Below are 12,591 nucleotides of genomic sequence, written 5' to 3' on the forward strand. Positions count from 1 at the left end.
AGTCAGCATGCAGACTGAGCATTTCCTTCTATTTTGTGGCCTAGGTGCTCAATTTGCCTCAGTCTAGCCTCCACCCTATTGACTGATTGCACAGTCTTTGTAGCAGCTACTCAATCTGCCAGTCCAGCAGGAAAGCAGCCTCAGACAGTAAGTAAATGAATGGGCATGGCTGTGTTCTAGTAAAGCTTTATTTACAAAGACAGCTGGTGGGCCACCCCTGCTATAAATTACATCTTCTTGTGCCTGTGTCTTCAACCTCTTTTTTCTACTAGATATTTTATACTAAATATGTTCAAGCAGTTTACTTGTTAAAACAATAAATAACCCTCGACCCACTCTTTTCTTTTCTCCATGGTTTACCCCCTTTCCTTTTGCCACAGTTAAAAGTCTCTAAAGTGTTTCCTTTACTTTCTGGCCTATAACTTTCTCAACTACTATTCTATCCTCTTTCATCCCATCTAGCTGATACCTCCATTGGATTCTAAAGCAGCTCCCTCCAAGTCATTGCTGTCTTCAGGGTCATTAAATTCAGTGTTTTTTGATAGCCCTGTTTCATTTGCCCTTTTTGCAGCCTTTAAACCTGACTGACATTCCCTGAAATGCTCCCTGTCATTTACATGTTGGATGTATGAACTGGATTTTCCTCTACCTCTATGGCTACATTCTTGACCCTTTTTCTGGCTTATCATCTTCTACCTGAGTTTTCAATGTGGAAGGTCCTCAGAGCTCACTCTTAACCTTCCTCATCACTCTGGTCTCTCTCTGTAAGTAATAGCATGATGCCCATAACTTAAACTTTCATCCATAGAAATTTCAAACCTCATTCCTACCTCTAGCTCAGACCCCTTCTTTGAGCACCAACCACTTCTTCCACCTTCATATCTTGATGTCCCAAAAGCATTTCTTACTCTTTATCTTCCCTTATCATGTCTTACTCAGATTTCCAAAAGTTTTCCTGTTCTTCATGTGGAACAACCAGAAATCTGAGAGTCAACCTTGATACTTCACATCTTACATCCTATTTTCACTCCATAATCAAATTGTTATCATATCACTTTCACATTATCTCTCTTTTCCATCCACTTCTCTCCACATCCACCGTCACTTTCACCCCAGTCCAAGGTACCATTATCTTTCTCCTGAACTTCCAAATCAAAAAGTTGTGCTGTGATCCAGTACTGTGTGAGCTGGCCCCTTCCTAACCTCAGAAACCACACGCCCCCTAGTTCTTTCTTCTCTTCTTATCCCAGAAGGACTAGCACTCATTGACAATATTCAATATATGTCTTTGAGAATTTCTACATAGTGATAATTGATACTTTATATGCTATTTAATATAGAGCAAAATTAAGAGTTGTATGAGCTCTTTGTATATAGTGTTATTTCACAGCTCACATACAGTAACATACCTAGACAGTGAGGAAAATAAAACATAATACAATATGATTTCACCATAAAGAACAGTGCCGGAATTGAACTCTTTCCAGATTGTATGTGGATAAATATGTGGCATAATCTGAAAATGTCCTGGAAGGGATTGGGGAGTACAATCTCCCAGAGTTACATCATAGTAAAACCTATTCACCATGTGATCAGTTTAGGAAGCACATTAATAAAACAAAGTAGCTATTTTTAAAATGACTTACCCCTCCACCCCAAAACACTGATTTCCTTTTGACACAAGAAAGAAATTTCCTGAAGTTCTTAAAGTCTTAAAAACACTTTTGGTTACCAAGAAATATAACTAAGAGAAATTAAGGACTTGGAATTATTCTGCATGAAAATACATTTCTGAACCACTGTCAATCTTGAATTAGTTTCCATATGTAAATCAAAAGTCACATGGGCACTGCTTAAGTGGCATGAGGAACACAGGAGTGTCACATAATATGCTATATAACAAGGCAATTAAATAACATACAGGACATGATTCATTCTGATGAAATCAATTAATATGGTAGCATATCAACCATTTATGAATCTCTATTAGGAGAGCAATTCGATTCTAAAAACTGCTTCTAGTTATTTTTAGATGACCTAACTCAAGAGATCATTTAGAGTTTCCTGTTTTCCTTCTTTTACTCTTGGATTCAAATGATCATTTTAAACATGTGCAGCGGTTACAAACCTAAATGCTAATATCCAACTGGAAGGAAATAATGTGAATAGATTACATCTGTGCCAGACTAGCACAGCACCCCTCCCCTCACACCTTGGTTCCCAGGACATCCATGTATGACTCCCAGTGCTGACATGGACAGGGCTTTATGTTCTGAAAAGATGCCATATAATTAACCTTCACTTAAGCCTAGGATACTTTGTTTTTAAACATTAATGTTACTTTTAAAAAGAAAACCTTTTTTTTAATTTCGCCATGAAGCCTGATATTTCTCCCATTAGTTGGATGGGTGATATGCCTTTTCTTTGGAACCACCAGGACCTACCTTCCTTTTCCCACTTAGCTACCATTGAGGCAGTATAGAACATTGCAGAGTTTTCACTGAGCCTATGTAAATATGATTTAGTTAAAAAATGTATAATGGCCCAGTATGTATTGGTCAGTTACTTCCCTGGACCTTCCTTCCCTGTTAATTCAAATTCTTGCTTCCTGCTGTTTTGTATATAGTACATGCAAGCAAACACACATCTAGCTCCTCCTGCCAAAATGCTCATTCTGCTTAGTCTAGCCAAATGGACACTTTCTGAAAAATCACTTAAAGTCCACATTAGATGTGTTTAAATCCCAATATCAATATCATCATCCTAGAATAAATCAAATTTAAAAGAGAATGCATTATTAATACCAGCCTGAGTGATCCCTTTAATATGCTCTATATACATATGGAAAATTGCTCTAATCTAGAGATGTAAAAGTGCTCTACTGCAGGAATAGAATGAACAAAAACTCTAGTTTAAAACAGCAATGCTGGCCTCTAATATTTAGGTAATTACAAAAATAAGGGCACAAACATTTCAATCAATTAAATATAATATAATTTATCAGACTATAATAGGTAGCTGGACAACCCTTTGCCTTCATTATTCCAGCAGTAGATTCTGCTGTGACAGAACGTGCTCTAGTGATTATCCTAGTTCATATGAATCAGAGTTCTCATCCTAGAAGTTGCACATTAGAAGCTCTTAAAAATAGCCACGCCTGAGGTATCCCTGCAGACTCCCTGGGTGGGGTCTTGGAATTTTTAAAGGTTCACAAGTGATTCTACTATGTAGTTAGGGGCAGAGATCACTGACATTTTTATCTTCCTTTTTCTAATTTGAGGTAAACATTTGAAATGTCTGAAGATACTTGGGTTGAGGGTGGTGTTACTGACATCTAGCGAGTAGAGGCCAGGGATGCTGCTAAACATCTCACAATGCACAGGGCAGCCCCTGCCCCTGATAAATATCCAGTCTAAAATGACAACAGTAGTAAGGTTGAGAAAGGAAGTAAAATGGTGGTTTTCTATTCTTTAGAATTCTTCATCTTTTTGTTAGTCCAAAGAACCAAATGTCATAACGGTTCAAGATATAGGTGTAGAGACTGAGACCAATGGTATGAGACAGCTCTTATCCAACACTGATACCAATGCATTTTTTAATACCCTTGGTTTCATTGCCTTCCATTACTTTTAAAGCAGAAATTCAATCATTACATAAAAGGACTCCAAGATGAGATGTGTATGGCTGTTCTCATTCAAGACTCATTCACTGTGTCACATAAAATGAAAATAAATGCATATAACTGTACCATTCAGCAACCACTTCATAAGGGGCCATAAAAATATGCCACAAAAAGTAGGGCGTAGTGGCTCACGCCTGTAATCCCAGCCCTTTGGGAGGCTGAGGTGGGCAGATCACAAGGTCAAGAGTTTGAGACCAGTCTGGCAAACATGGTGAAACCCCATCTCTACTAAGAACACAAAAATTAGCCAGGCATGGGGGTGTGTGCCTGTAATCCTAGCTACTCAGGAGGCTGAGGAAGGAGAATTGTTTGAACCCAGGAGGCGGAAGTTGAAGTGAGCTGAGATCATGTCACTGCACTCCAGCCTGGGTAACAGAGCAAGACTCTGTCAAAAAAAAAAAAAAAAAAAGCCGCAAAAAATGGGACTATGTCAATGTGGCTCAGACATCCATTATGTGGGCTTGAAGAATATTAGTTTTAAATGACCATAAATAACTCTGAGAGAGTGGCTAAAGTTTTTTTTTTTTTTTTTTTTTTGAGATGGAGTTTCACTCTTGTTACCCAGGCTGGAGTGCAATGGCACGATCTCGGCTCAACGCAACCTCTGCCTCCTGGGTTTAAGCAATTCTCCTGCCTCAGCCTCCTGAGTAGCTTGGACTACAGGCATGTGCTACCATGTCCAGCTAATTTTTGTATTTTTAGTAGAGACAGGGTTTCACCATGTTGACCAGGATGGTCTCAATCTCTGGACCTCATGATCCACCCGCCTCGACCTCCCAAAGTGCTGGAATTATAGGCGTGAGCCACTGCACCCGGCCTAAAATTTTAGTTCCCTAAGTAGATGCAGAAGGGGACACAAAACAGTGTGATGAGAGTAAACAATCCCCAAAACATATGAAGCAAATGATGAGCATACTGTGATCTAACATAAAAATGCTGAGAATGCACTTACAAGTGGTAGCTAAACATCGTGTTCATATGGACACAAAGAAGGGAACAAGAGACACTGGAGCCTACTTGAGGGTAGAGGGTAGGAGGAAGGTGAGAATTAAAAAACCACATATTGGGTACTATGGTAATTACCTGGGTGATGAAATAATCTGTACAACAAACCCTTGCAGCACACAATTTACTTATATAACAAACCTGCACATGTACCCCTGAATCTAAAACGAGAGTTAAAAAATATTGACAGCCACTGACTATTCCCTAAAGCTCCTGGATTTTTAAAAAGGAAAATACTTGTTAACTCAACTGAATATCTGATCTAGGAATTCTTAATTTAGGCGGTGATGGGGTGGGCACTGGGTGAATTTCAGGCCTTTGGTGGAGCATCATTGTTGTCAATGATTCTTAAAGGACTCTGTGACCCCCAAAATATCAAGCGCAGTTGCTTTAGCCTATCTTGGCTGAGGCAATGTAACAAAGTAAAATGTAAGCATTCAGGTTAGTTGCAAATAAATATTTTTCAACTGGGTGAAAAAAAAATGCTGAGAATGGCCTATCTTCAGTAACTCATGAGGATGAGACTGTTTCTTTCCAGTAGTCATGGTAGGTGAATTCAAACTCCCATTCAACTAACCCTGCTTGTCTGAATTTGCCAGACAGCTGGTTGGTGTTAAGGATGCTGTCCCTGGCTACTCAACCCAAGTCCTCTTTATACATAGTTGATTGGTCGAAATCATAATTGGAACCATAAACTTGGCCGAGGTCAAACTCTCCTCAAACCAGCTGAATTCATCAGTTCAGTACAGTGCTATTCAAACACAAAAGAGTAGACCAAGACAGCCCTTAATGGCATTCCATTGTAGAAATCCAGTTTTCATAACAGAGTTGAACCATGTATATCTATGCAATTCAATAACCCCTCCAAATTTAACCATTATGCTCCACAGTAGATGGATTTGCATTAGTTACTTTATCTTTTACCTTTATCTTTGTTTTTCTCCTTTCCTAGTGAATCCAGTTTCTTTCTTAAAGATTTCTTTCTCTTTTGTCCATCTGTAAATATTAAAAGAATGACAAGTTATAAAGATAAACATACAAGTGATACTTTACAGTATCAATAATTATATTTGAGCAAAAGTATGGTTTTCTCTTACTTCACTTATAATTTGTCATTTTAAACAGAGTGAGAGCCCTGAGAATACATGAAATCCTGACTTAGATAGCACATATTGCCAGAATTTTGGTGTATATTCTTGAATATCTTTTCAGTTATGGAATGTATAGAAAACTTACCTCCTTTGGAAGTAATTTAGCATTGACATTTAGATAGGTTTAATTTTACTATGACCTAAGTGTCTTCCTCTCCTCTGTGGTTATATAACTTAATTTTCATCTTGAACCAAATCTCCATGAAAAGAGAGTTAACAGTATGTATAGCTTTGACATTCATGAGCTAGGCGAGTATAACTGGATAAGAAAATGGATTTGGAGGTACACGGAACTTAGATCTAACTATTGCACCATTTACTATGTGACTTTGGAAAAGTCTTCTTGTCCTTATCTATAAAATGGGAATTTCATAAGGTTGTTGTGAGAATTAAATGAAACAAGTATAAAGCACTTAATAGAGAGCCTGACATAGGTCAGGCTACTTTCTTTGTGGGGCGTTCCATGGCATAGCTATACTGTAATTTAGTTGACCATTCCTCCATTGATGGACATTTTAGTTGTTTCTCACTGTTCACTATAAGAAATATATTCTTTTACAATCTAGCATTGGCTACAAATATACTTAATGTGTCTGTTTAATTCACCAAATAATAAAGATACCACTCATATCAGTGGGCAGCTGCAATCAAATTCCTGGGATGTCATCATAAAATATTTGCATTCATCATTGCCAGAGTGCATTTTGAGGTTATGCAGCTGTCAACTTAACATGTGGGAGGTGCAAATTCAGAATCTACACTGTGATCAAATAGGGGACATGTAGACTATGCCGCAAGGAAATGTATAGTGAAAAAAATGACTAAGAATTATTTGTGCAGGACACACTAAAAATGTAAAGAAAGAGATTCAGCCCAATACATTTAAAAGCAAGACTATAATATCAGGAAAAAACACAGTAAGTATTATGAAATAGAAATGAGCTTTCTTGGTATCCTCACAGTTGTGGATGTTCCCGATTCTACATTTTTTGGAGGCAAAAGAACATCACAATATAATCAACAGGCACATTCAATCCTTCCTTCTTTTCAAAGACTTCAAAAATCCCTCTTCTTCCACACACACACAAAAATAGTTCATATGAATCTTCACTCTTGTAGTCACACAATTTGTATAGGGGAAATTGTGTATATCAGTTTTAGTGTAATGTAATTGATGGCAAGAGCCATCAATCTCTCCCATTATGTATGTGTTCATAGATATGAACAACATCTAAAAGAATGGAAATCATAACAAACAGTCTCTCAGATGACAGTGAAATTAAATTAGAACTCAGGATTAAGAAACTCACTCAAAAACACACAACTACAAGGAAACTGAACAACTTGCTCCTGAATGACTGCTGGATAAACACCAAAATGAAGGCAGAAATAAAGATGTTCTTTGAATCCAATGAAAACGAAGACACCATGTATCAGAATCTCTGGGACACATTTAAAGCAGTGAGTAGAGGGAAATGTATGGCACTAAATGCCCACAAGAGAAAGGAGGAAAGATCTAAAATTGACACCCTAATGTCACGATTAAAAGAACTAGAGGAGCAAGAACAAACAAATTCAAAGGCTAGCAGAAGACAAGAAATAACTAAGATCAGAGCAGAACTGAAGAAGACAGAGATACTAAAAACCCTTCAAAAAATCAATAAATCCAGGAGCGGGTTTTTTAAAAAGATCAACAAAATAGACTGCTAGCCAGACTAATAAAGAAGACAAGAGAAAAGAATCAAACAGATGCAACAAAAAATGATAAAGGGGATATCACCACAGATCCCAAATAAATACAAACTACCATCAGAGAATATTATAAACACCTCTATGCAAATAAACCAGAATATCTAAAAGAAACAGATAAATTCCTGGACACTTACACCCTCCCAAGACTAAACCAGATAGAAGTCAAATCTCTGAACAGACGAATAACAAGGTCTAAAATTGAGGCCGCAATTAATAGCCTACCAACCACAATCAGTCCAGGGATAGACGGGTTTACAGCCGAATTCTACCGGAGGTACAAAGAAGAGCTGGTACTGAAACGATTCCAAACAACACAAAAGAGGGACTCCTCCCTAACTCATTTTATGAGACCAACATCGTCCTGATCCCAAATCCTAGCAGAGACACAACTGAAAAAGAAAATTTCAGGCCAATATCCTTGATGAATGTTGATGCAAAAATCCTCAACAAAATATTGGCAAACCAAATCCAACAGCACATCAAAAAGCTTATCCACCACGATGAAGTTGGCTTCATCCCTGGGATGCAAGGCTGGGTCAACATATGCAAATCGATAAACATAATCCATCACATAAAAAGAACCAAAGACAAAAACCACGTGATTATCTCAATACATACAGAGAAGGCCTTTGACAAAATTCAACAGCCCTTTATGCTAAAAACTCTCAATAAACTAGGTATTGATGGAACATATCTCAAAATACTAAAAGCTATTTATGACAAACCCATAGCCAACACTACTGAATGGGCAAAAACTGGAAGCATTCCTTTGAAAACCAGCACAAGATAAGGATGCCCTCTCTCACCATTCCTATTCAATATAGTATTGGAAGTTCTGGTCAGGGCAATAAAGTAAGAAAAAGAAGTAAAGTGTATTCAATTAGGAAAACACGTCAAATTTTCTCTATTTGCAGATAACATGATTGTATATTTAGAAGACCCCATCATCTCAGCCCAAAATATCCTTAAGCTTATCAGCTTAAGGACCAGCCTGGCCAGCATGGTGAAACTCCATCTCTACTAAAAATACAAAAATTTGCTGGGTGTGATGGCACACGCCTGTAGTCCCAGCTACTTGGGAGGCTGAGGCAGGAGAATTGCATGAACCCAGGAAGAAGCAGAGGTTATAATGAGCCAAGAATGTTCCACTGCACTCCAGCCTGGGCAACAGAGCAAGATTCTATCTCAAAAAAAAATCAACTGAGTGAATGTGTGAACATATTATAATATGTAAATTTTCTCGACATAGAGTAAAAGTGGGAGGCCAGACTCTGGAAACAGACAGTCTGGTTCCAGATCTACTCCTTGACCCAAACCAAGATCAACCCTGCTATCTCACTGTGCCCCCATCACTCTCTCTGTAAAACGAAAATAATAGGAGTACCCATCTTGTAGGCTTGTGATGAGGATTTAATGAATTAGTTCATTGAGCACTTGGAATAGGGCTTGTCATGTGGCTAGTAATCTATGCATTTTTACTCAATAAATAGAACGCAAAACTTTGGGATCCTGTTGATTTCCTCACTCTGGATACTTCCCCTGGGATAAACCAAATTGATAATCCAGGTGTAAATGTTTCCAGAAAGATTTCTGATACCTTTTCTACATTAGGAATTTCCACATCAGTGGCTTTCGGAGCTCATCCATGTAACCCTGGATTCACACAAGGATGTTGCAGGAATTTCACAGAGGCCAATTGTTTGAAAGAAATCAATTTCCAGAGCACCATTTTCCTAACAAACTCAAACTGCTCTTTTCAGGGGAACTGCCACTTTGATTCAGTCGGTCCTCATTAATCAATGTCAGCACGGAGGAAATCCAACTCATCACATTCTCCAGCTACTTCTAATTCACCAATCTGGGATTGCTTGAAGCTTAGATGGAGCCTGTTGTCCTCTATAATAACATTAATAGCACCTCTTCACTTTCAAGGAGTGTGTGTTAAATTTGAAGCTTGGGAGATTTTAGCAAGAACTCCCTAAGATCATACCCAGTTTTGTGAATGTTTACATATGTTTTTCTGGGGAGACACCTAAAAATGTTCACAAGATTCTCAAGAGACTCTACGGGCTCAACAAGATTGAAGACCACTATTTCAAGGCCAACTCCTCATTCTCTCATTTAGACCCTCTCTCCTGCATACTTAAACCTTGTTTTTTCAACTCAAGTCCTTCAGCCTACATCTATGCTCAAGTCTGAATCTTCATCTGTAGAATATCTTCCCTTTAGCAACCACCCTGCCTTCTTTCTGTTCTTCTGGCTCTACTTTCTCAAATGCTAAGTACTTTTCTATAAATTATTCTCTGTTTTTTGCTCCTTCCACTTCAGCAAGTTCCTGATGATGCTCAGTGTCTAATGCAGTGTACACATTCTAATTCTGATAAAGCTCTGTGTGTGTGTGCATGACTTGATATCATTTGGATAGCAATTTATGACAGAAACATCCTCTGGTCTGACTCTGAGTCTTTTTATAATTGATAAATGAAACTACTACTTGAAGCTCTTCCTTCCTTTGGACTTGGTGACATCATTCTTCACCTTTTCTTTTCCTATCTCAGGGTCTTCCTTCTCAACCTGTTTTTCTCCTCTCCATGCAGCAATTCACTTTATAAATACTATTCAAAGAATGAGTGGATGGAGATTGGTTTGGAGAGACACTATTGCAAGCATGGCTGTGCCTCTGACTGGCTGCCTGACTTTGAGCACCTTCCTAGGCCTGTCTGCATTCAGTCTCCTTGCCAATATCATGGGGAGATTGAGGTAACACATAGAGTGTCCAGCACAGAGTAGATGTTCAATAAATTAGTTGACCTTTCTCCCTGCAGGCAATTATTGTTTCTCTTACTGACACAGTGTTTTGATGACCATCGTGACGTTGGAAACTCTTAAACACATCTCTGTTTGAGGTCTCTTTACAACTGGAGACTTACTTTTTCCTTTGCTTACCAGGCATCTACATCTGAACCTCCCATGAGCACCTCAAAGGTCACAAGTGTGGGTACCTGTCCTCTGAGACTTTCTTTTGTAGTCTCTGCAGCTACCCACTCTTCTGAACCAGCCACCTCAAAGTCATCCTGTAAACCTTCCATTTGGTGGCTAATCCCCTCTCACATGTAATTGGTAAAAAACTCCTTTTGATTTGATCTTCCTCTTTGTTCTCCCATCTCCATCTCCACAGACGCTCTACAGTACAGACCTCCACTGTTTTCATGTGAGAGTGAACATTGATCTACACGGTCTCCCAGCCTCTAGTCTCATCCTGTTTCATCTGACGTTCCCCACTGCTGCAGAAAGTAGCAGTTGCCAATATCATGTGGGGATTGATATAACACACTGAATGTCCAGTGCAGAGTAGATGCTGGAGAAGTTAGTTGATCTTTCTCCCTGCAGGCGAATATTGTTTCTTATTGACATCCAGCATTCTGATGACCATCATGATGTGGCAAACCTCCTAGAAGGTGTCAGAGCATCTTCCTAGAAACTACCTCTTTTCTTCTCTCCCATGTGTAAAATCTTTCAGTTACTCTCCATGATCTAGAGCAAGGTTGCTCACCCTAGCACTGTCGACATTTGGGGCAGACTCTTTGCTGTAGGGACTGCCCTGTGTAGTGTAGGATGCTTAGCGGTATCCCTGGTCTCCACCTGCTAGATGCCAGTAGACTGTCCCCCTCCCCAGTTGTACCAGCAAAATATAGACCTTGCCAAATATCCCAGGGACGGGACACAAAGTTGCCTCCAATTGAGAACCACTGACCTGCAAAAGTAAAACCTATATTCTCTCTTGGCTTATAATATACCACAAGATTTTGGACCCAAATATCTTCAACTTTATCTCCTGAAACTATAACTCACACAGACTCTGACATCTCTTGCAGTTTTACAGAAAACCTATTTTTTTCCAAGTATGCTGCACCTTTTATGATTCCCAAACTAAAATGCCCCATTTTTCTAATTTTTGTCCCAATTTTCCACTGGAGTAACTTTTTGTCCTTCTCCTTTTAAACTAATCTCAGATACTTTCTCCTGTTGTAAAGTCTTCCCTATCTACACTATAAATAATCTGTCCTTTTCCCCTGTGGCTCCTATATCGCTTACTATCTATTGTAGCTCTTGTGACTGTAATTTCTTCCTTTCACAAGTATATTTTACCCTTACCACTGCTACCACCTGCTTACAACTTTTTGAGTTTAGAAAAGAGATTTTATATACTTAGCATGTAGTATCATGCCCAACACATACTAGGAGTTTTGACAACTATGAGATAAATGAATAAGGGAATGAGTGAATGAATGAGGTCACACCTTTCTCTCCCTGGCATGGAAATGTGCTTCATGTTCTGCATGCAGAGTGAGTTGCTGGCTTCACGTCAAGGGGGAATCCCCCTTTAAGAAGTGGATCTGAGCTGCTCTTCTCCATGTTACCTGAAATCCCACCTGTTCCTGAAACTTGCTCTATTGAGACATGAGTTTCAACTTGATGCAAGAGAAAGTTGTTAAAATTTATTTTTTTATTCATTGATGATCACATCTGTAATGTCCCAGTCATAAAAATAATCTTATATTTAACAAACCCCACTCAGACATATTCTGTATGGGGCTCTGCTTAGCATCTTGATGTGAAATTTATATCTAAGTCTATGTCGGCAAACATCAAATTAAACTTGTAGGTATAAAGGAAATAAGACTGTCCTTGACCTCCCAAAGCTTAGAAGATCAGCAGTTTCTAAATGATGTTCCTTGAAAGTGAACTTTGATTTTTTTAAGCACTGGGCATGAGGCTGTAATGAAAGGCACTGATGATATTTGGATGATTTAGAACAGCACAAGCTGATGTGCCATTATTCAGCTTGCAGGATACATTTATCTTCTGTAAGTAGTATGAAACACCTTTGTTTTTATATTGGTTCTATTCCTTATAAAAATTATAGGTTTTGTCTTCTTATATTACAGTCATAGTAAACAATTATGCATATCTGCAATTACAAGAAGCAGCTCATTAAAG

The 12,591-nt window shown here is 38.5% G+C and overlaps 1 protein-coding gene across 4 annotated transcripts in view; it reads right to left on the reverse strand.

The window, feature by feature from the left end:
* ARHGAP6 (Rho GTPase activating protein 6) overlaps positions 1-12,591 on the reverse strand; it is a 537,825-nt gene that overhangs the window by 53,997 nt on the left and 471,237 nt on the right. For all 4 annotated transcript variants that reach the window (XM_035288889.3, XM_035288890.3, XM_054251125.2 and 1 more), the window contains exon 3: positions 5,612-5,683. In XM_035288889.3, the coding sequence (XP_035144780.1) occupies positions 5,612-5,683 (72 nt within the window). The remainder of the gene's footprint in view (positions 1-5,611; positions 5,684-12,591) is intronic.

This window comes from Callithrix jacchus, chromosome X (assembly GCF_049354715.1).
Source record: "Callithrix jacchus isolate 240 chromosome X, calJac240_pri, whole genome shotgun sequence".
In the NCBI taxonomy this organism is placed as follows: Eukaryota; Metazoa; Chordata; class Mammalia; order Primates; family Cebidae; genus Callithrix; species Callithrix jacchus.